Source organism: Rhamphochromis longiceps, linkage group LG7 (assembly GCF_057381845.1).
Source record: "Rhamphochromis longiceps isolate RC_006_pf linkage group LG7, R_longiceps_female_GT1.1, whole genome shotgun sequence".
Taxonomy (NCBI): Eukaryota; Metazoa; Chordata; class Actinopteri; order Cichliformes; family Cichlidae; genus Rhamphochromis; species Rhamphochromis longiceps.
The window spans coordinates 12,472,543-12,496,413 of NC_140563.1; the positions used below are offsets into that span (position 1 = coordinate 12,472,543).

General features: G+C 40.3%; 2 protein-coding genes and 1 non-coding gene across 5 annotated transcripts in view; all 3 read right to left on the bottom strand.

The window, feature by feature from the left end:
- frmd5a (FERM domain containing 5a) overlaps positions 1-12,449 on the bottom strand; it is a 66,460-nt gene extending 54,011 nt beyond the window's left edge. For both annotated transcript variants that reach the window (XM_085412188.1, XM_085412187.1), the window contains exon 1: positions 11,867-12,449. In XM_085412188.1, coding sequence (XP_085268314.1) covers positions 11,867-11,968 — 102 coding nt within the window. In that variant the 5' untranslated portion in view covers positions 11,969-12,449. The remainder of the gene's footprint in view (positions 1-11,866) is intronic.
- A 375-nt stretch (positions 12,450-12,824) lies between these two features.
- trnah-gug (transfer RNA histidin (anticodon GUG)) lies at positions 12,825-12,896 on the bottom strand. Its single transcript has one exon. It is a non-coding gene; the product is annotated as a tRNA-His (tRNA).
- A 1,726-nt stretch (positions 12,897-14,622) lies between these two features.
- Positions 14,623-23,180, bottom strand: malt3 (MALT paracaspase 3). 2 transcript variants are annotated; one of them, XM_085412190.1, is made up of 15 exons: positions 23,052-23,159; positions 22,780-22,859; positions 22,529-22,656; positions 22,291-22,429; positions 22,031-22,206; positions 21,804-21,900; positions 21,270-21,317; positions 20,945-21,148; positions 20,220-20,397; positions 20,027-20,101; positions 19,733-19,860; positions 18,300-18,449; positions 17,144-17,298; positions 16,412-16,528; positions 14,623-16,323 (listed from the first exon to the last, which is right to left on the bottom strand). In XM_085412190.1, exons 2-15 carry the CDS (start codon positions 22,814-22,816, stop codon positions 16,000-16,002), a joined length of 1,956 nt encoding a protein of 651 aa, XP_085268316.1. In that variant the 5' UTR covers positions 22,817-22,859; positions 23,052-23,159; the 3' UTR covers positions 14,623-15,999. The 2 variants fall into 2 exon arrangements, with proteins under 2 accessions (XP_085268316.1, XP_085268315.1); XM_085412189.1 differs by having other exon boundaries at positions 14,624-16,323; positions 22,780-22,841; positions 23,052-23,180.
- Positions 23,181-23,871: the final 691 nt, after the last annotated feature.

Consider the following 23,871-nt stretch of genomic DNA (forward strand, 5'->3'; position numbering starts at 1 on the left):
GATGGACTAAAATATTGACAGATCAGCGATTTGTCGTGTAAATATGATGTACAAATGCTAACACAAACAATGCAAACAATCCAGAAAAATACTGACGCTCATAAAGCAACTCATCGAACTACCCACTGGAAAAGAAAATTCTTTCTCTCGAGGAAAATTATCCAGAGTGGGTGGAAAATAAGACAAAGATGAATTAAACACTGAAAGCGTAAATTTTCAACTCTAAACGCCAAAAACAACCGCTCCGCCTCATCTCAGCATCTTCCTGTACCGCTGGACACAGCTGGCTCAAAGCTCTCCTACTCTTTGTTATTTTCATCAACTGTGTGTCATCGCACATCTGACAGAAAGCGTATATTGTCACAGATAAAAGACACTAAAGGAGAGGATATCAGAATAAACAGACCCTGCACTCCCTAAGTGCAGCTCAAGTAGCCCTCATTACAGGCACCCAGCCACGTCTGCAGGATGATGACAGGATCGTGTATTTCTCGGAGAGCTACACACTGTTGGGCTGGAGTACAGATGTTTTTTCCTTAATGATCACTTTCATTATGACGCACAAGACCAGCCGCCTTCTTCCTGGTAAACGAAACAAAACTGTAAAACACACTCTGCCGAACACTGCTAATGTGACTAGGGACAAAGTGCTGCAATTCTTTCACCATTTCATATCGATAAATTAATGTCAATAGTATTGTTTTGTTCATTCAGACTGATGGCAGCATGTTGGTAATTTATCTGCAGAAATGATTACATGAGAAAGCAATTATTTGCAAACATTGGCTGTGTCACAAGCTTCTGATTCTGTTGGATTAAGAAATGAATTTTACTCTGTTTCACTTTTGGTTCCCGTCATACTGGCCTGCAGAGTGGTTGGCGATTCCCAGGCAAGCGCAAGTTGAGAGGGAAAAATGTGTATTTGCCAATCAGTCAGCAAGTGGTTCCTGGAGGTTGCTGGAAGCTGCTACGTGATATGCAATTACTTTGGTCAATAGCAGATTGCCTCAGTCATCCACAGTTCAATAAGAGAATTCACACCCAGAAACAGTCATCACAATATGTTGATTTTAATATAGTAAGGCTTTTTTCCTTTCTTTCAATGAGAGCACTCTCTGTTTTTAGTTTGCATCAGGCTTTTTCAGGTTTTATTACCACTCAGAAAGTATCTGAGTGTGTTTGCAGACAAGTCGGCGTGATCCATGCTATCTATACTCAGCTGCAGCAATCTGCTGGCCACCAAAGCAATAACAAGGATGTTTTTGGTGCAGAACCATTTTTGCAACCCCTCTCCATAACAATAAGTGACAATGAGCAACCACTCACCAAACCAGATAAAAAAAAAATACAAATTTGTCCCTAATGACTCATTTCTACATCTGTGTGACTGGTGTAAAAGATGTAAAACTAACAATTAATAAGAAGAACCTTGGGAAAATGTGTCCTGATGTTATAAATCAAGTGAGAAGTATTTTTTAAATAGACTTCAACACTTTAGTGTTTTTGCAGCCAGAGCGGTCGTCCTCTGCTTTCATTAGACAGAATACACATGTAAGGCATTCCACATTTGCTTCACTTGTAGGCCTATCCATCTTTTTTCTTTTCAACAATCTCTGGTATGGACAGATAAATACTTAGATCATGAATCCCAGGTTACCCATTCAGTTATTCCAGTCTGGCAATAGTTACTCTGCAGGATCAGAAAAATGTTTAATCTTTTCCAGCTGCAGTGGGTAGCTGGGTTGTGCATTCAGAGGCACCTGACACAGTATGCTCCTTGTTAATCACACAGACTCTTGGCAAATGCTGTGCATCGAATCTCAGGATGCCAGTAATGTCTCAGATTTCAGAAGCTCTCACAAAATATTGCTTGAAACATTTGTACTTATGATTTCTTTATACAAAACTCACTATCTGAAAAACTGCGTGAACAGAACCATTTACAAAATGCGCACTGATGCCACACATTTGCGGTGTATGAATACTGTCTGAAAATGCGTTACGAGACCGTAAGATAAACATTCCAGCTCTTGAATACATTACATGTGACAAAGCAAAGTCATCCCTCCTTTTAAATTAATACGTGTTAAGTAATACTTCAGTTTTCTGGAGCTATATTCCAGGGATCAGGATCCTTGAAATGAGCTTTCTGAATCACAAAACATTTACATTAACTTGGAAAAATAGGAAGTCATCCTTGGCCTTCCTACTGAAAACAAAAAAAACAGTAAACGGCATTACAGTGCTGTGCAGAAGTCTTGACCCACTCTTTGCTTCATTACATTTTGCTTCCAAGGAGCCAGACTTTCTTGTAATTTTTTATAGTGGCCTTGAGCAACGCTTCTCCAAGCTTTCTGATGGTCTTTCATAGTTTTTCTTTGGACAGCAGCAAAGAACCAATTTGAAATTGTACCTTTAGGCTTTTAGGCTGTAAAAAAAAACAACAACAAAAAAAAAAACAATTTGTTCCTGTTTTTTTAGCAGAATATATGAAAGATGTCAAAGATAACACAGTCTGACAGGCATAAAACATTTTTTTCACAGAAAAGGTGATTCCCAAAAAGCTTTTAGCTGAAAACTTGACATATATCTGTCCTAAATGTGAATCTGAGCAAGTGACAGGCCTTAAAAGAACTACAGCAAATGAAAAGTTTCTGAAAGTCTGTCATTAAGAAACAGGACAAAAATTAAGCAAAGGCCTGACACAGGACCTGAGAGATGTACCTGACGCTTCAACTGAGTCATCTAGTATTCACTAAAGTTTAATCAGAAATCGTTACTTATTTCCTCGAACAATATCAAGAAGTGAGTGGTGGCCCAAGATTTTTCCCCAGTACTGTAAATGATACCACTTCTAGTCCGATAATCATATCATGTTTTTTTGTTGATGTTTTCTTGTCTACTTGAATGACAGCACACGTGCAACCACAGAGCTGGACAGAAAAATAAACTAGTCCTTGCTATGCCCTTCAGAACAACAACAGCAAATCATCCATTTCTTTAATGGCAAAGAACAGTCGACACATTACAGAGACGAGGCCTCACAGAGCACAGCGAGAATGTAAATCTGCTGAAGAGACAAATAAGACAACTAAAACACAATGATGGAGGCAAGGTGAGATGAAGAACGGAGGGAAGGAACGGCAATCATTAGCTCATAAAAATCCTGCAGTGAGACGGTGTGAAGCTGAACCACAATCCCGATGACACAGAGAGAAAGAGGTGACCTGTGGAGCAGATGAGGTCAGGATGAAAAAAGAGACATGGGGAAAAATGTGGAAGATGAAAAAAATGACAAATATGCTCCTTTGTAACACATCAATCTTGAGTACGATGAATACTGAACTAAGAGCTGAAGAGTAAACTAATCACTACCATATTGTCCATCAGTTCTGCTCCGGCTGTATTTTTACTGTTTCGTTGGCTCGTCGGCCAACAGAAAACTGTCACGGCTGTCAGATCACATCTGATTTAAGCTCAGCACCTGACCTATATGCTGATGACACCCGCTCTGGTATAAATCTCCATCACAAAGCAACTTTTGTGCTGGAGAAGAGATCACTCACGAGCAGAATAACGGTTGTCCTGACAAAGACCAACTATATTATGTTCTGTTTTAATGTGCAGACAATATGTCAATAATATTAAATGCAAAGAATTTACTGCAGATACTAAACATTTTTACTTGCTGTTGTGCAACCCAAGTCAAAAAGCAACATTGTGCTAATTTCACTTGCATTGTAGTAGTCCGAGTCCTGTCCCTGCGCTTCCTCATTAGTCTGCAGAGGCACAGGGCCTTGAAGTACAGAGTGAGACAAAGGCTGATTCTCTCATACAGCAGAGAGCCCTGAGGCCCAAAGACAAACAGGAGCAGGGCAATGGAGAGAAAGCATGAAGGAAGCATGGCAGAGAGGACAACAAATAAAGCCTGAGTATGGGAAGCAGCATTCTGCAACGTGCTTAACTGAACTTTCAGAAGCAATCCGAGTAAGGTCCAGTTCCAATTATAGAGATATTCTGAATTTCAATTTAAAATTTTCAAACTTGTTCTGTACTAAGTGAAAGCCCTGCAAAATTAATAAAAGTTCCAAGGCTTGTGGTGGTGGTGGTGCATCATTCCTGTTGAGTCATGACTGCAGGTTACAAACATCCTTCCCTATCTGTAATTGATCAAAGCTTTGTTTCTCCCCTTGTAAATATTCCAAGGCTCTCGAATTCAGTCTCTACCAAGAGTTTCTTGCACCAAACTATTTCATTAATGAGGCCAGTGAAGTATGTAAATCAAAGTAACAAGCTGTGCAATCTGTTTGCATTAATATAGCTGTAGGCCATCTCCCTTTAAAGTGAACCTAATCCTGAGAGAGGAATGGGATCATTAGCTGCTCTACTCGCATCCACTTCTCTCATTAGCAGACCAGTCACCACGAGGATATATTGCTGTAGTAGTGTGTTTTAATATTCATGCTTTCAGGTGGAGCACAACCTCGAGCCCCCTCTGTTTCTCTTTGTCACACAAGGCATCCCAGACAACACAAAGGCAGCACTGCTCCTGACACACTGACAGACTGCCTCCCTGCTCTCCATTCAGACCCCCACCCCACACACACACACACACACACACACACACACACACACACACACACACACACACAAAGAGACACTGGAGAATATAAGAAAGCCATTCGGTTAGACCGACCCAAACAGGCTATGCTATACACCCACATTTAGCGGCCTGTTGACAATTATAAGAAAGCATAAACTGCTCGTGTGTGAGCTCATACTTCAACGAGTGTGTAGCAAAAGCTTCTGGCATCTTGTCTTCTGCTACGCTCTTTCATGTATCCCAGCAAGCCAATGCAGGTCAGGCTAAGTTTAAAATCCAGGTACTGTAACGCTCTGTTGGGGCACCTGAGCCGAGTGTGAAACAGCAATGAAAGACAAAGACCTCATCCAGAGGGTACCAACGGAGCAATGGCCCTTTGCAGTCTTTACACAACGCACCAGCTCTTTCATTATCAGCAAAAACTGACTGATAAAGTGTGACTGAAAAGAAGCTGCTTCCACGTATCAAATCCTCAGCAAGGTGACTGTAGAATGCCACTATAGACAGACAGACAGTATAGCGAGGTAATCTGTTCAGCCAATCATGACACTGGCGTGCACCGATGGTGGTAAACAGAAATGACAGATTACGTCTCATGAAACATTTAGACCTAGCAGAGATTTTAATGATTTATATGAAGTATTGCAACAGCATCAGCCTCTATGAGATCGGAGCACACAGACATATGCATATCTTTCATCTCTAATACACAGGTTCTATGTGTATTAAGCCTGGGCTGGACACTTCTGAGGGTCCTCACAATGTAAAGTCAGTCAAGAGACCGAACTGCAGACATCACAGATCACTGAGTTTTCACACCATCCATCCATTTATTTCTGCTTATCCAGCTCAGGGTCGCTCTGGGGCTGGAGCCCATCCCAGCTGTCACAGGGCGAGAAGCGGGGTACACACTGAAAAGGTCGCCAGTCTGTCAAAGGGCAAGCACACAGAAACAAATAACCGTTCACACTCACATTCACACCCAAGGCCAGTTTGGAATCACCAGTTAACCTAAAAAGCAGGTTTGGGGGATGTGGGAAGAAGCCTTAGTACTCGGAGGGAAACCACACAGGCACAGGAAGAACACAAAAACTCCACACGGTGTTTTCATGCTGGATAACGTAAACTATAATAGCTATGAATAGTTTTATGCCATATCGTATAATCTTTGATAAATTTTTGCATGATATAAAAATGTCATATTGTGATGTCATATCAATAGCAATGCCATGAATCTATGTTCTGTGCAACAGGACAAGCCCAGGCATGTCTGAGAGCAAGAGCAACATCTCATCTTCCAACTACAATTTAGGAGGTTTGGTATGTCAACAACTTCCAACAAAGCACAAAAAATATGCAAGAAACATTTTATATAGTGCCATTTATATTTTATATAGCATATTTTTGCAATTTTATTTTTGCAATTTTATGTAGCTCCAGACATGTTACAAAGTTTAGTTACTTTAGCTATTGTCAAACTGAAGTGCTAACCAGTTATTTTACACTTTTACGTGAAATACCGAGAGAGAACACTCACTAGACCAGCGGTCTTCAACCCCCGGGCCTTGGACTGGTACCGGTCCGTGAGTCGTTTGGTACCGGGCCACGAGAGTTGAGGCTCAGGTGTGAAATGTATGGTTTTTGGGGTTTTTAATCATTTTTCAGTGTTATTTTGTTATCGTTTTTATCGTTAACTCTGTTTTCCTGGGTCTTTTCACGTGTGTTATGAATAAATATTCTTTTTTTCGGTACCGGTACTAGTTTTATTTTGTTGTATTTATCCGCGACACCTTAAAGGCCGGTCCTTGAAAATATTGTCGGGCATAAACCGGTCCGTGGCGCAAAAAAGGTTGGGGACCGCTGCCCTAGACACACCCTTGTGCTTCTACATTTTTCATGCTGGGTCACTGCATATAAAGCTGTGCCACTATTATTGCATAGTGCTGCTGGCACTGTTTCAGTAGACTCACACTTCAAATTAGGAAGTGTGTCATTAGTGACAAAAGCTCATTGGAAAAGAAGGATGGGACATTCCCTCTATTTACTTACACTTGTAAATGAAGCTGGATGGAAGCATTAATAATCCACTGTTTAGTATCTTTTTCTATCAGAAAGCCACATTTTCCACCCCTTGCTGCAAATAAACATTTGTTTTCGAGCTAGCCACATTCCCCAATGAAGATTTTTACTTGAGATGAACTTATCCTGACTATTATTTTTTTTAATCTGAAACACTTTCAAATTAATATAAGAAACCACATGCTAACGGACATTTGTTTATGCACAGCTCTCTTTACATCCCACCATTTCAAAAGAATATATCCATTAAATATATGGTATCAAACACCTGTTCAAACCGGTATAAACAATATATCAGTATGTTTATTTACATTTTATAACTCTGTTCATTATTATTAAATTAAAAGTTGGATTGTATTATTCTAGCTCAGACTTTTTTCCTGCAGCAGAATTCTTGACTTGTCCCACTAAAACACAACAGTGACCAATTCATCAATTAATTTTATTACTGACAAAGATGTTTAAACAAGAAAAAAGGTGCATAAAATCAGCTACTGCATTTGAACACGGGCCAAAAATATTAGCAATAAGGAGATCAATAAAACCATTTCATTCCTTTTAGACTTCATAAAATATCTAAACACCAGATGGGAATAACAAGAGTAAATATGCATCAGTGGAGCAGTCCCATGATAGTCCTGTTGTAGACAAACATGACAACAGTCAAATCACTACTAGGGTCCTCTGGGAGTACTCAGGGAATAAATTACCTTCCTGTAACTGCTAACGGCTACATCTTTGTCTGTGGCCTTTTGGAAGAGAAATCCTGACCACTGAGTGATCTCACATTTTGTTAGAGTAACTGTGGAGTCCCCGTAGCAACAGCTGAGCTGCTGGCACTGTGTTTCAAAGTGAAGCACCCTCAATAAGGCTACCATCCCCCTGCAGCCTCCTCACCAAGAGGTCAGCAAATCTCAGGAAAACTTCCAGAGGATTGATTGTATTCACTTTGTATTCATTTTGGTTAAAGAATATAAAACTTCAGCAAACTCTTTATTTTCTTAGCATATTTTTTTCTCGTAGGTGATAGAATTGAGACTGGACTGTGAGCGACTGGCTGTGTTTTCAAATAACAAAACAGCTGTTAGAAAAAAAAAGGATAAGCATAGGTTTCTAAGAAGATAAGCTATAATTTACTTTATCAGTGGAGGAGTTGTGCAGTTGCTCCACTGTGCCAAAAAAGCAATCACATTTTTCTGCACTCCTTGAACTTTAAATAGAATTCAACTAAAAAGATGGTGGAGATGGTGGGGGGACCTAGCCAACAGTGTGTGTCTGACTGTCAACCCACAGCCTCCACCACAGATAGATCTGCAGATCCAGAAGTGGCCAACAAGACTGCAAAGAGAGAATGTAAATAATGGACTTCTGCAAAACTGTAACTACAAATAAAATTGAATTCATAGTCACGTTGGTAGCACAGTGGTTAGCACTGTGCACGTACAGCATGGAGGACCTGAGTTTGAATGTACTGGATGGCTACGGCACCCTAAGATACTTTGACTTCCTCCGACTGTCTAAAATCAGTCATGTTTGAAAATTCTAAATTGGATCCAATGGCTATTTGTCTCTCTCCTGTCTGTGGACAGGACAGCAGTCTCGACCTTTCATACTATAACAACTTAATGGATATATGCTTGTGTTTTTTTGTTCTTTAACAGCCAAAATAAACGAGATAGCTCCCTGTGACACTAAACTAAAGATGGATCGATTCAGCCCCCCCGGATTGTAGTGAAGTAATGTTGGCCCACTATTTTTTACAACATTGCTTCAGTTCATTGAGGTTTGTGGGCATTTCTTTATGCACAGCTCTCTTAACGTCCCACCATTTCAGGAAATTTCAATGGTGTTTTGAGATGGACTGTCACTGAGCTGTAGATTTAGAGCTTGAGATCACTGTCATGACAAAATTATGGCCAAGCTTTGGCTTTTGGACAGATGACCTCACGCTCTAGAATACTTTGGTATACTGATGAGTTCATTGTTGACTCAATGACAGCAAGGTGCCCAGGTCCTGTGGCTGCAAAACAAGTCCAAATCATCACCCCTCCACCACCATGCTTGTCAGTTGATATGCTGTGTTTGGTTTTTGCCAAACATGGTGCTTTGTATTATGGCCAAACATGTCCACTTTGCTCTTGTCTGCCCAAACGACATTGTTCCAGAGGCCTTGTGGTTCTTTTAGATGCAAACCTAATCTGTGCTACCATGTTGTAGAGAGAAGAGCCATCTTTTATCAGTCGTTTTATAATTCTTCTGTCATTATCTGAGATGTAGCTTTTTGTAGTTTCTCTGACTTTTGGAGGAATTTCCTGACATCCAGAGAGAATAGCCAACTGTCTTGTCTTGAATGTATACCACTTGTGAATAATCTTTCTCACTGTAGAATAAAGGACTTCAAACATGTGTGGAAATGCTCTTAATACCCTTCCAAACCTGACGGTGAGCAACAATTGCTTCTCTAAGCTCATCGCTGATGTCTTTCCTTTTTGGTATAATGTTAGCACACACCTGAACGCCTCAGACCAGCAAACTGACAAAACGTCTGCTTTTAAAAAGGTGGTCACTCTTGCTGATGATCAGTTAATCAAGTGCATTTGATTAGCAAAACCTGGCTGCTACTTGCTGCCTAAATTTCTATGGAAAACAGTAAGGATGTACTTAATTTTTCACATTCTGCTTCTACATTTTGGATAAAATTTGTTAAATATATAATGACACAGTTTAATATTCCTTGAGGGGTTGTTGACTGGAGGTTGGTTTTATCCACTTCTCAAACTGTTAGGACCAGATGATTTTTTTCATCATGTCCTCATCATAAAACCATAGAACTGAAAGAGGGTGTAAGGTCCTTTTCACATGGTGTATTTTACAGTGATGTCCTTTAAAGGTGACATAATATTACCGGGACCTAAATCTGTTTTCCCAGTGACAAGTGTTATATCCCCACATACACACACACACACACACACACACACACACACACACACACAGAGGTTCATGGTGTGAAAGCAATATCAGCTACACGACTGTAAGCTGATAATAATGCTGGAGTTTTGCTTCAGTAGAAGGTAAAAAAAAAAATGACAGTATATTCTCTTTTCACAGTGGGCACACCCACTGTCCTTGAAAAATCATACAGCTTTTTTTTAAAAATGTGATTCATCTTTTATTCTCAGGAAATGACAAAAATGAGAGACAGCTAATTCTCAGGCTGACTCTGTGTGGCAACATTGCATTGCAACATTAAAATCACAGAGCAGAAAAAGCCTGAGGGCAAAGAGGATTTCAGGCACTTCCATCAACCTGCATGGAGACAAGAACTCATCTTACAGGGCGGTCTAATGAGATGTGCTCACTTTCCCTTCCCAAACATAGTGGAAAGATCCATAATTCATTAAAGCAAAACTTATGTTCGTGCATTACAGCTGCCACCGCTTTAAAAAGACGGACACATTTCCTGCCCTTCTTCTGAAAGCCCTTGGTGCCCTGCTTTGCTCTGGTGCATGCGTAATTTGTGCTTTTAATTTCTGCTGAAGGTGGTTTTATTATGCAGACACCATGGGGGTGGTTACACTCCACTGAATTAATGTCACCTGATTGGATGCCAGGGAATGGAAGAAGGGTAAAAATATGAATATGGAGCCTTTGAAAAGTTTGAAAGTGCATTGAAAAAAAAATCAGGTAAAAGACAGGCTCAACGAGTATATGACCTGAGCTAGTTTGCATCCCCTGTTTTTGTTTTCCTGGTGGGCCATGAAACCGATGTGGCTAGTCAGGTGGATTTTACTCCTCCCTCCCTGGGCCAGGTTAGGCAGAAAGATAACCAGGATGCCAGACAATCACAGCAGAGCTACAGCATTCTCCTCTTGCACTCCACTCTTCTCTTTTCCACCCTGGTGACGTCAGCCCCCTAGACCACACGACTCTGCTGCAAACAGCACACCTGCTGGCTTCACAGTCCATCTGGCCCCGCTCCATGTCTTGCTCAGCTCTCCGAGCAGAAATGCAGATCTGTTTACAACCTGGGCACACAGTCACGATCCTATAGTAGCTGCGGTTTGCATTTCACGCTTGCTCGCTGGGGGAAAGAGGAGTGGTGGCTCTGTAGCCCGCTGGTGACAGCAGACACCAAAGTGACAACAATCACGCGTCTTATTAGGGTTTCGTTGTTCCCATTACAGGTTAAACAATTCCTCGGTATGCTGCAAGATGGTTTTGCTGTGTGTTTATCTACATGTCGCTGACTAATCAGGAGAATTCTCCCAGGGTTTCCTTACATCACTTCACCACAACTCCACAGCATCCACAAACAGAGCAGCCGCTGTCTTGTAATTGAAGTGACAGGCCCTCTCACCTACTACTAAAATCAGCATGAACATAAAACTGCACCACCATCATCAAAGCAACGCTGGGAGTAGAGAGAGACCAAAGGGAGGGAAAGACGGTTATTATGATCAGGGCCTGGGCTTGTTTTAAGTTTTTAAAGAAATATGCCTGCGCTGACAATATCAATCGTTTGTTTTGGGTTCTGGAAAATCCCTCTTAAAAGAGGACATGTGCCGTTCGTGAACACCGGGAAGCTGCAGCCATTTAATCATCACATCCAACCCTGCATCAACAGCACATGGCACATCTTTGGTTTTATCAGTGTAGTGGCACATTGTGCAACTGAGGGGGCATGTTTCATGGGATACCCTATGTGCATTGCTGGAAACTGCATGGACAGCGTTACCAACAGCCTCCCTTCTCAAGATTGGAGAGGATATCATTATTATTATTATTATTATTATACAGAGGGAGGGGAACTGCTTTCATTCATTACTTTAAGAGGATAGTGAGCTTCTGGCAACCACTCAATCCGAGCTTGAGTTATGTCTGTACTACAAGGCTCCCTGACGTCTCTAATCCCACGACCGAATTCTCTGATGGTTGAGGTAATAGTAGGTCATGAAAGGGGGAGAAAAAAGGTTTGCACAAGCCTATTCGGGATGGCAAAATAAATAACTACACGTTTCTATTTTAGGTCTAATTTATCTTGGTTGACACCAGCAGCAGGAGCAGGAGCAGCAGCGGGGCATTCAGGCACTTGCTGCCACCCCCCCTGATAAAACACTTGCTTTTCTGTCTGCCAGGTCAGACACAATCGCAGCGCGCTGTGGACTGAATAAACAGGTGACTAACCTGAATGGTGCACGTATATTCCGTGTCGTCCAGCAGCCTGACCGTGCAGTTGTATTCCCGCTCAAGATTCCTGACGCTGCCACTCATAAATCGGCTCAACATCTTTCTCTCCCAGGTTTCGCCGCTCTGCGTCTACAGGACCAGAACAATAAACTCGAACACCAGCATGCAAGTGAATGTCACATTGACCGCATTTCCCGGTCCCCTGAACGACCAGCAGCCACGGATTCAGCCGCCGAGGCAAGCACCATTGTTGTCCCGTTAAGTTTTCCGTGCTGTGGGCCCGTGCTGAGAGCGAAATCCAAGGATGCCCGCATCCAGATCCAGAGGCTGCTCAGCCCTGCTGCTGCTGCTCTGTGTGTGTGTCTGTGTGGCGCTGAGGATTATCTCTCACCATTCACTGCTGCCACTTGAGCAAGCGGGCGGGTCCAAATGAAAACTGACGTCAAAGAGAGCCAACGGGAGTGTGAAGTTTCAGTATATACTGATTTTCTTTTCTTACGCCTAATTTTCCCATGACCAGCAATTATGCATTAGAAAACTTTTAAAAGGTTAGCTTCTTTTTATGACTCCCTCAGTATGAAGTTAAAATTATTCACCCAAATCATGCTGTGCGAGGAGCAGTGTGAATCCTTTAATGGGTCTTTGGAGGTAGACTTCAGGTTCACGATGAAACGTTGGAGAGAAATCAAGCTGCTCCTGCCTGGCTGACCTAAAACCAGCGGCGTCGGGTGTCACACAACTTCCCAGGTGGTGGATATTAAATGTGTTGGGCTGCCACCTGCAGGCCATTCGTTGTCATTGCGGCAAGCAAATTGAGTGAAAATGTTTCGTCAGCCTAAAACGGAAATGCAAAGCTTGTATTACAACAACAACAAAATCACGTTAAAGTGGCGTAAGAGTGTATTAACAATTTAAATCGATAAAAACAAACCGTCCGGAGGATGACGTACATCTCTGCCGTGACCCGGATTCGAACCGGGGTTGCTGCGGCCACAACGCAGAGTACTAACCACTATACGATCACGGCGAGCTAACGGGGACTGACTGCACCCCGCTTATTTTTGTCTTTAAGTAGAGTACGTCATCACGATGCTTCGAGGTCGAAAATTGATTTATTTTAACCGTCGCCTAATCCACTAATCCACATTTATGTCCAAGACATGAGTTTTTCATAATCAAACACTTGAAGCTAATTGTTGTTGGATCACAAATCTAAATCCGGTTGTTCAGTGATGACGCGACGAATCCTACTTCCGGGTCTAAAGTAGTCTGCGTTTAATATGGCTTTTGTGTTGTTAACATGCTTAATGTTATGTATTTTCTTCTATTTGATCTCAAAAAGCTCCTAAAACAGTCAGTGATCACTGTTGACCTCCCTCGGCTTTTATTACCGCTAATCATTTATTTAAGCTCAGTTTTTAAAACCTTAGGATGTAACTACAGCCCAGCCCATGCAGCAGTATATGAATGACTGACCTCGTATTGTGGATGGATTATCGCAGTTGTTCTCCTGGCTGAAGTTTGGTCCTTTTACAGCATCCTGCCATGCGATTACATTTGTTCCTGACCACCGAGAACACTCACGTTAACTTTTATCGAGTGGAAAAAAGTTAGCTTGTTTATATTATGCTAACATAGCTGTGTCGCTAGCGGTCACGTAGCACATCATTATATAGCAGCTAGCCCAACTTCAGTAACCCTACAAACGTCACTGCTGTTTAGTTTTCTGTCTTCATTTATGCTGGAAGTGATAACAGAGCTGTACGTTTTAATTTGTTTCCAAAACCCCGCAGTCAGGACATGCTATATTGTATTTAGATAGAAGCTAGCGAGCTAACTCCCTGCTAACTTCTAACTCCGTTAAATGTCATAAATTCCGTTTTCATGGATGCCTGGATGTTAAACTCAATTGTTACACCTGGTAGAGCAGAACGCTGATCATTTTATTAAGGATGAAAGACTTTAGACAGTTTTTCAACTCTCAGTAATGCCATAGTGATCGTTTGATATATGGACCTGCAGCGGAGTTTAGACCCAGACACTGCTAGTGACGTCAGACTGAACAACCGGATTGTCTGGTGAAAGTGCCTTGCTCAGAGGTTAGAGGAGATCTAGACTATTTTGAGCTGCAATTGTAATTGGTTTTTTGGGGTTGTTTTTTTTTTTTACATTTTCTTTCATAACTAACAGACTACTTGAGATAAAAAAAATTAAAAAAAAAAGCATGTACCAATAAACACACACATATATACAATAATTAATAGTGCGGTTGATATTTTTACTAGCAAGGTCAAGACTACAATATCCGTTTCTTATGCAGGAAGTCGGAGAGCTAGAATTGCCCCCCCGTGGGCATTATGTCCACCTGCTATATGGTAAAATGTAATCACATTATTGTAGAAGTACAGTACTATACAACTCACGAGTCACCCCTTATTTCTATTTTGTTTCCAGTTCGCCAGACTTTTTGTAAGTTTAAAAAAAAGATCTTGAGCAATAATCTCGAGTCAAAGTTTTTTGGACACTCATTTTCACACCATTTTCAGCTTTTTTTTTAGACCATGGTTTTTTGTTTGTTCTATTGTTCCATTTGCTTGTTCTGCCACTTAACACTGACCAGTGAACCATTCAAGCATAAGAAAATGCAACTAGCCAAAGGCACAAACCAGTGTTGGGTCTACAAATGACAGACTCAGCAATCTTAAATTGCATCTTTAAGCACTTTTAAGCTGTTTATAGCAGCCTGTTGTAAAAACACATCATTTATTCCCATTTCTTTACCAGAATCTGCAGAAATTGCCAAAGATAGAACAGTTTGACAGGATCCATAAGATATTTTTTGCACCAACAAGGTGATTCCCAAAAACCTGACAGCTGAAAACTTGGCTTATAGCTGCACTAAAATAACATTTTAAAAAGAGGAAACTGAAAAAGTGGAGGACGAAGGCAGAAGTGGTGAGCTTAAAAAGCAAAACAAAAACATGGCAGATGAGCAGTATCTCAAACTCATGTTCTTAAGAAATATGAAAAAAAAAAAAAAAAACAGAAAAAAACAAAGTTGATGAAATCATAAACTGAAGACTACCTAAAGAAATTACAAGAAAGCTGCCTAAGACAGTTCAGACTTTTTTCGATGAATAAAGGTGATCATAGCAAATATTGTCTTTCAAGCTCAACAGAATTGAACAAACTCTGTTTTTGTCTTATTTGCTGTATTTCCATGTTCCAATAAATCAGAGCACCCATATCCCAGTTTACTGAAAACAATATAAAGAACTGAGGGGTGGCTTGAGACTTTTGCACAGTAATATATCGAATAATGCAACCCACAGCATTTTTTAGACTGTATACGACAAAATTAATTTATTTGTTAGGTATAGGCTATGCACTAAAGGAAAAAAAATCTACTTTGATTTTTCCAGACTTAGCAGCTACTTGAGATTTTAATTCTTCGTTTTGAGCTAAAAGCAAATTTTACTCAAATATAGTGACAATCTGATAATGTACGTTAGGTTTAAGACTTAAGACAGACAACAGATATTAACTGAATGTTTCCAGCACCTTATTGAATTAATGCCATGAAGAATTTAGACAATCCAAAGGCAAAAGACGGCCCAACCCAGTACTAGCGAAGTTAAAACTGACATATTTTAATTTATTCTACAAACTTGAATTAAGCATCACTGTGAAAATGCTCCTTGAGAAAAACAAACAAACAAAAAAAAAACAACAACCCCAAAACAATTAAAATGTAGATTTTAAAGTTCAACAGCAAAACATATTGATATAATAAACTGCTTGTTTGTTTTTGTTTTTTTTAAAAAGTGATCAACGTAGTATTCTTCATTTAATAATTTAGGCCAGCCAGCTTGCCACTGATGGAAAAAACAAAAGTGTTATATACAATTAATGTTTTCTAAGCATATAATTTATGATGAAAATCAGCTTACAGTGTTATTGTGCCTACTAATCTAACAGCTGAAGGCTGGTAAGACAAAAACAAACCTCAATCACTTACTCACTTATACATTATCATCATCATTCATAGACAAGTACAAACATGTTTACAGCAACTGTAAACAAAACAAGAGATTTCCAACCAGTATTTACAAAAGTAGTACCAGAAAGTTTTAATGTGGACAGCTGAAGTCGTTCTCATCATTCTCTTCAGGTTCATTGCTCCACGTAACAGGAATTTTAGCAGCACACACCGCCTTTCTAGTGAAAGGGCGGCATGACCCAGTCTGATGCAGCGGGGGATTGCTGCTAGCGATGTTGCCCATGCTTTTAGCAAAAGCGCCTTCTCGTGTCCTGCCTGCTGCTCCATGATTCCTCCTGTACAGCTTGCAGGAAGCCACGAGAGGCTTTCCTATGTCCACCTGCTGGCTTTCTGTCTGACGCAGTTTACTGTCTCTGTGAGTATAGTGTAGATCCACCTTTATGACCATAGACTCCTAAAAAAAACAAAAAAAACAAAAACAATTATTGTAAGGAGTAAACACTATTAGAGAAAGGTATTAGTATAGATATATGGAGACATACCTTGAGCTTCTGAAGAGCACAGAGCCTCAGAGTACAGTCTGGGTTAACATTATTCATAAGTAGTAGTGAGTCCATCTCCTCTGACCTGCCAGACCTAGAAAATATGTCTTCCATTGTCTGAGGATTAAAAGCACAAATAATGTTATTATTATTATATATGTAAACCATCTTCATCAATATAAATAAACAGCTGTATTTACAGTGGTTTGGCACTGAATCGTTGCTAAAAAAAAGTGCAGTATCACATTCAAAAATCAGCCACTAGATGTCAGGATTACGCAAGAGTCAAAGTCAGCCAAACTGACGGAATTATTTCACAAGAGCAGAGCTGCTCATAACCATTACTGCTTCCTGAGTCATCTGCGGTTGCAGCATGCTGGAAGCCTATATATGGGCAGAACTTCCTCACACATGTGAAATGTGGGTGTGAATGGTCATCATTGAGAAATTCATTTTGTCTAGTGGAAACTGACGAGCATTTTGCCATGAGCCATGTGGAATTTGTCGTGTAGGGACAAGCTGAGAATTTTATCCAAATCCTGAGTTTACTGATAGGCTTTGCCAAAAATCAAAAGCAGTTATGTAACAGTTACATTTCAGTGTATTGCAATTTAGACATACTGCCATTAACAATGCCCCTGCCTTTGTACTCCAGGGCCTACTTAGGCTTGTTCGGATAGCCGAATTTGGTGAAAAAGTCTGACAGTGAAGTGGAAAATAAGAAATACTTACAGGTATACTGCTTAGTGTGACCACGCAGTCCTGGGTATGGGGGCCTGTGGTCTTTACAGTGGCAAAAGCTACGAGAACATTAGAGTACAAAGCTGAGAAGCTGACTTCCACTTCTACTCTGCAAAGAAACATCAGCCGCTTCTTCCGTGGTAGCTCTGAAAGCAGATGTGAAACGTTTTTGGTTTTTTTAAATAGAAGGGAAAAAAGCATGCATAAAAACATGTTCCAAAACTTATTCGACATTTCATTTTTTTTTTTTAAATCATGATGCTATTTACTTAAGGAGGATTTTGCAGAGCCCATGACCAAATTAGGACTTTCAGCAACTCATTTATCTCAAGCCACAGACTTTTATCTTCCATCTAGGAAGAGTTCTTAGATTAATCCACAATATCAAGATTCAGTTTGAGCAAATGTGCAAGAAGAAAATACGAGGAAGTCTGAGTTGTCAAAACAGACTTCCTTCCATCAAAGGGGAAAATGCACAGCGTAAAATAAACCATTTCCCTCTTTGCATTAATCAAACGGAATCATGAATTATGCTGAAAAAATCTTAAACCACAGTGTGCAGATTTAGTTTGTCACACATTGTTGAGTAGGAGGTGAGAAAAAGGTTAAACAGTATCAATCACTCTCTTTGTGGGGATTTATGTTTCAGCGAGAGAAATCTACGTCATGACCGCAAACACCTCCGATGTAACTAACAGCACGTCGGGTCAACGAAGCCCACAGCCACTATTGTTACTGGCCCGTTCGGCACAGTCGCTTCCCTCTTGTACATTTCCAGCTGCTTTTTTGAATTCATCAGCATGAGACTAACAATCATGGCCTCGATATAAGTGCTCTCAAATGTCAGCAAATTCCTGGAGGAGGATTGCTGAAATATCGGAATGGACGTCAGGGAATTTACAAACAAGTGCAAAAACTAGAGGAACAGATATGTTTGACCGTGAAAAACACTGACCGTGACAAAGAGGAGTATTTTTTTTCCTATCATGGCTTGTGCAGTTTATTAAAGACTGCGACATGGCCGCATGTTAATTTGTTTTGCTTCAGAGGAAAATAAAGCATATTTGCACATATTCTGTCACCAGCAGTAACATCGATAAAGACAAAAAAAAAAAAAAAAAAGAAGGAAAATGTTCTCCCATCTCACCATTTGCTTGTCTCCAGCAGGCATCTCGCAGGTGAAGCTCTTTTGTGTGGCCGGTGGTTCGAACTGGATCTGCAAGGGATCGTGGTTCCTTCAGTGTGTGTTTGATCTCCACCGCCTGTTTGCCTGTGATTAGAGGATCTCTGCCCAGATCTGGTGGAGAAAAGGAGGGGTTCAGATGGAGGTAAATACAATGAAATACAGCAGCTACACACGTTTTTAGCGTTTCTTTGGCCCCTTCCTTTAACTCGGTCCTGTTTAAACAACTTTAAGAAAATCAGCACTGCTTGAAAACTTTGGCAACCTTGCAATTGTCCTAGTGGTCTGTTCATCTTAGGACAGCAGTGAGTGAGGAATGTTCCAGAAACAAATATGAGAGATTCATCAGAATCTCATGGTTGTATTTGAGGAACTCTGGGATATTTTTAAAAAAAAGGCATTTTTAAAATTCACTGTTACTGATGACACGAGTTTTGGGAAAAAACCCTATTCACAAGATGTCAAGCATGCAAAACAAAAGTCATTAATAGGACTAAACGGGGGATATTCAGGGAGAACTAAAACTATGCTCACAGAATAGGACACAAATTTAGAGTTGTCATCTGAATAAAGCAAGTACACTCCTTTAATGAGAGGGTTATTGCTATAACACAAACAACCAAACGAGAGGCTTAAAGAGGCTCACAAATTTAAAATAAATAAATAAATAAATAAATAAGTTAAAAAAAAGAACAATTTTCATATCCAACACCACACTTATTCATTTAAATTTTTTCACACACAGAGACAGGGCTGTCAGCAGGATGTCCTGTTCTGGTAAGTCTAATTTGTTAGTGAGCCCATGAGAGCAGTGGCAGGGAGTGCCCAAACTGCAGAGCAGCTGTCTTGCACTCTGCAGCTCTCAGGTTTCTTGCTCTTCTCTATCCAACAGTGTGAATTTCCAAAGAATGAGGTCACATGCTAAAGGCATTTTGAAAATTTCTTCTACCGGGGGCCCATCAAACTGACAAACACACTGAACAGCTTCCCTTCATCGGCACAGTCATCGCTTTACTTACAGGACCCGAGTAAACAACATTAAAATGAGATACAAGCGATTCCAAAAGTTGTCTGTGGTCCGTGGTGTATACCAAAGGGCAACCTGTTCCCCTCGGTGCTGTTTACCCTTCATCTCTAACTGTCAGCCTACTGAATTATGTGTTTATATCCCTAATAAACTGAACAGAAACAAAAAGAAGGAAATGTACATTTTTAATTGATATGTATGGTTTTCTTAAAAATGAAACAAATGATTTTGGTGTCAGCCACATTAATGTCTCACTCAGTCAAAGCCATTTCTATTGATATAGCAGCCCTTTATATTAGGCATTTTGGAAATGAATCATCATGTAAACAAAGTAAAAACCCCATTCTTAATTTTCCAATTTAACTCTTACCCTCTGAAACCTTCTCTAAAACATGCGTGACTTTCTCAGCTTGCAGGATGTGCTTGTTCAAGTACTTTGTAAAGATCCCAGTACTCTTGCCCCCGTCCTGGACCTCGAATGCTTCAGCATCTTCGCACCTGTAATAATTAAAGGAGAGGGGTTATTTTTATTTTGCATGACTTTCTACAACAGTGACTTTCTAAAATTTTATGCTATAAACCAAAAACAAGCTGCACATGAAATCAATTAATTGATTTCCCCCCCCCATTTGCAGTTGAATACAAAACAATTAATACTACATACGTGGCATAACCGTAAACTGTGTTCCCGCTGGGTGCCAGTGGCTTGATGGCAGATAGTAAGGAACCCTGGTTGTACCTACAGAGTGAAATGAAGTTAAACAAATAACAAATCTATGTCATGTTAACTGAGCTTTTACAAAGAAATTTACATATCCAGATATCGGCTCCGTGCAGAAATTAATTATTGCACTTACCATTTTCTACAGGTGTCCAGCAGGATTACACTCAGTGCAGTCTGCCTTTCCTGCATGCTGAGCATGATCCTCTGCACACAGACACAGTTTTCGGTTCCGTACGGTTGCGGAGCATCGACGGACACCAAGTAATTCCTTCCCGCATGCTCATAACCATGGCCCGCATAGTAGAAAAGGCCTGTAGAGAGAATACACATCTGATTACTACGACAATAACAAAAGTGCTGCAGTAATTCTGCAGTCCTGGAATACATGACAGTCAATCTGAGGAGGTAACACATCATCATAAAGATGCCTGACTTCTAATCACATTTGTTTCATTATTAACAACAGAAAGAGAGAATAGAAGCAGATAATATCACCTCACAGCTCCAAACTGTGCTATTGACACCAACACTTTTTTATTTATTTATTTTTTAATAACACTAACACACTGTTACAAGTGGAACAGTAAAACATAAAAAGAACGAGTTATTTAACAAGCACGTGGAAATAGCCACACCGTCCCACATACGTATGAAGTCATACAGCCGTTATCTAACATTGATGACAAGATAAGAACCACGGAATATGACGAAGGAAGTTACAGTGCTTTAGGTGCCACATAAACCTCTAAATAATAGCATCAGCATTTTCTAAGAACAGCAGCTGAATACTGAAATTCAGCTAATGACAAAAGCTTTTTCCAAAAGAAATAGGCAGGAAAAAAAAATTATAACGCTCACCGTAAACGCCTTTGTCAAGGAGATGAATGAACTTCTCAATAGCAGTAAGCATCTCCTCTCTGGTCAGATCCAGCAAGGAGACGACTCTGAAGCCAAGCTGCCGCAAGAGGTTGCCGAGCTCATGAACATCCATGACGGGTGCCATCAAGGCCGGGTGGTTGGAGTAATTCAAGTTGCCAATAAGTAAGGCGACCTTATCAGTGGCTGCAAGAAAGTTCAATGTCTGATTCAAAAATCACTCCAACACAAGAAAATTCTCAAACACTCTGACAGTTTTCCTCTCCACACATCAAATGACAAGATGTTTCTTTCCATTAAACTTTACCTGTGAGCGCTGCTGGAGGAGGTTGATCACTCTTCACTAGAGATTGTGCTTAAAAAAAGAAAACAGAAAAAGGAAGCACAAAATCAGTTCATGTTAAACAAAAAACTGACCTAAAGTAGCATTTCTGTCTGGGGAGCATATAGAGAACAATAGAACTCAAAGATTCAATAGTATTCTCTGTGAAAGTCACTTTTATTCCAAGTAAGTTATAAACAGGAGAATCGCTTCAAGAACTAGTTTCACTTTACATCACTTTCCTGTTTTGTGTATAAGGCTTGAGCCCAGCACTATTTGGAGAACAACTTCCTTTTTAGTCTGTAGAAATGGGAAAGTACCTCCAGCATAATGGAAACAACTTAGTGCCTTAGAGCTAAACCAGTGGAATGAAAGGAGTGTGAAGCATTTATTTTTCTCCTTGACACATTTTATTAGTAATAGAGAAAGTAAAGGAATGGGAAAGAATACAGTCCTGAAACTGGGATAAGACAGGTATCACTGTACTGATTTTTGTTTTAGGTTTCACTTTCAGCTTACCAATGTCAACATCGACGGGCTCAGTCCACCTCTCTCCTAGTGTGTTAGATAGCGAGCACAGGTATGTTCCACTGTGTTCAGCTGTCGCGCGCTCAATCTGCAAATATAATAAATCACATTGTTCGTGTCTCTGTCCAAAAGTGAAATATTAACTACATTGTTTAATGAATTACACAGTGGGATCAGAGGTAAGAAAACACTCCATCTTCACCGCCGTTCCTCCTTACCTGCAGTGTACCGCTTTTCATGTCCAGCAGTGGCTGTCCATTTCTGTACCACTGGTAGGAAGGAGCTGGGACACCAAAGGCAGCGCATTGTAGAACAAGTTTTGTACCTGGTTGAATCTTTTGCGGCTTGGGGTTGGTGGCAATGTGAGGCTCACCTTGCCAGTCTATGGGCAAGCCTGACGATTCAAAGAAAAAGACGGGTTGAAATGAAAACTGCATCTATACGACAAAAATGACATGCAACCAGCATGATGATTTACCTGATTTATCAATGTCCAACACCTTGACCTTCACCCAGTTGCTGAACACACATTTATAGTACTGGTCATTCACTCGGCACACATAGAGCTGAGTTTGTTGAGCTCTGATGGTCAGATCAGCTAGAGTGCCATTAGGTACCTTAGGGAGGAAATCATTGACAGCAACAAACGGTCATTTGCACACTAAATCCAACAAGAGTGCTTGAAAACTAACTTCTTGAAAGTTAAATTCACATACTTCTTTTTTTGCACCATCTGTAAACCATTGGTAGTTGAGGATGCCCGTGCCCTGAGCACGGACACTCAGAGTCACCTTATGGTTCACAGGTACACACACAGAGACAGGATGACGCACTATCACAATTTCTAGTGAGGAAAAAAACAAAACAAAAAAGCGACAACTTCAGTTTCATAAAACCAAACTTAGTTCTGTTTCGCTGGAAAAAATAACACTAGTGAAACAGTGCTGGTGCTGAGATTAAAACATACCACTGATCATTGTGTGCTTGGGGAAGGATCCAGTCATCTGTGCATTTTCTTCTTCTGCCGAACTGTAAGAAAATCACTGCCTATAATATCCCCACGTACAGAAAAGAAACTCCAAATGAATGGCATGAAAAGGAAAACGATGTATTTAACCTCTCATTTCTAGTCAGGTCAGCTGTTAACCGTACAAAAACTCCAGGATATATTTAAAAACGTCCTAACTGAGTAATTAGGTGTTTAATATGACCGTAACTATTACGTGTTTTACTGCATACCTGCCGTCAACCTCGGACTAGTTGAGAAGCTGTCACCCCTCGGCCAGAATATGTTTTCCTGTTCTCAGGCTTCATAACTTCAAATTTATAGCCCGAACTCTTCCTCCCTTTCCCGGAACGAGAAGGCGCACGCACACATTACCGTTATGTCTGTAATACTGGAGCACCCTTACAACAAAGCAGTAAAGCCCAATCCATATCATGCTAAAAACAAACCCAAGTCTCCTTTTAGTTATAATACTGAAGCATATCTTACACTTAAGAAACAAAAGAGAGCATTTCTGTGCCTGTTAGAGCGATTTAAATTATTTAAATTAAAAGCCAAACTTCTTTTTCTGGCATTACGGTAATGAGCAATCTGGCCCTTTTCAGCTGATGCATAATCACTGTCTGAGGTCAGAGTCTGGAGAGCAGCAAAGTAAAACGGTGTTTTTCAGTTCTAGTTAGTTAGTTAGTTAGTTAGGCTAACTCAAACTTTACTAGATGTCTGTTCGTGGTGCAACGCGAATAAAAAATGTCACGTTGAAGACAAGCAAGCTTCAAAAACCTTGCGTCATAGCACAAATCTGAAATACGGAGTGTTTAAAATGTCTCTTTATATGTTTCAGTAGATATTATGGGCGACCATGAACGCTTATTGGCTGTTTATAAGCATTTAATTACAACATATTCCAACAATTTGTTTACTAATCTATAATATGTGGTTTTATTTTTGTAAAGTACACAATAAAATGTACGATTGAATGCCTATGTTCTATTTTTTTTAAAGGGGCATTAGGTTTTAATACATATACTGGCTTAATTTTGGGATATTTGCTTG

Bases quoted from the DNA above. Each gene is read 5' to 3' on its own strand.
- malt3 (XM_085412190.1), bottom strand. From the start codon at position 22,816: ATGACTGGATCCTTCCCCAAGCACACAATGATCAGTG. The intron at 21,149-21,269 runs GTAAAGTTTAAT...ACTTTCTTGCAG, and splicing joins TCCTCCAGCAGCGCTCACAG to CCACTGATAAGGTCGCCTTA. The intron at 17,299-18,299 runs GTGAGATGGGAG...ATCTGCTTTCAG, and splicing joins CTGCTGGAGACAAGCAAATG to AGCTACCACGGAAGAAGCGG.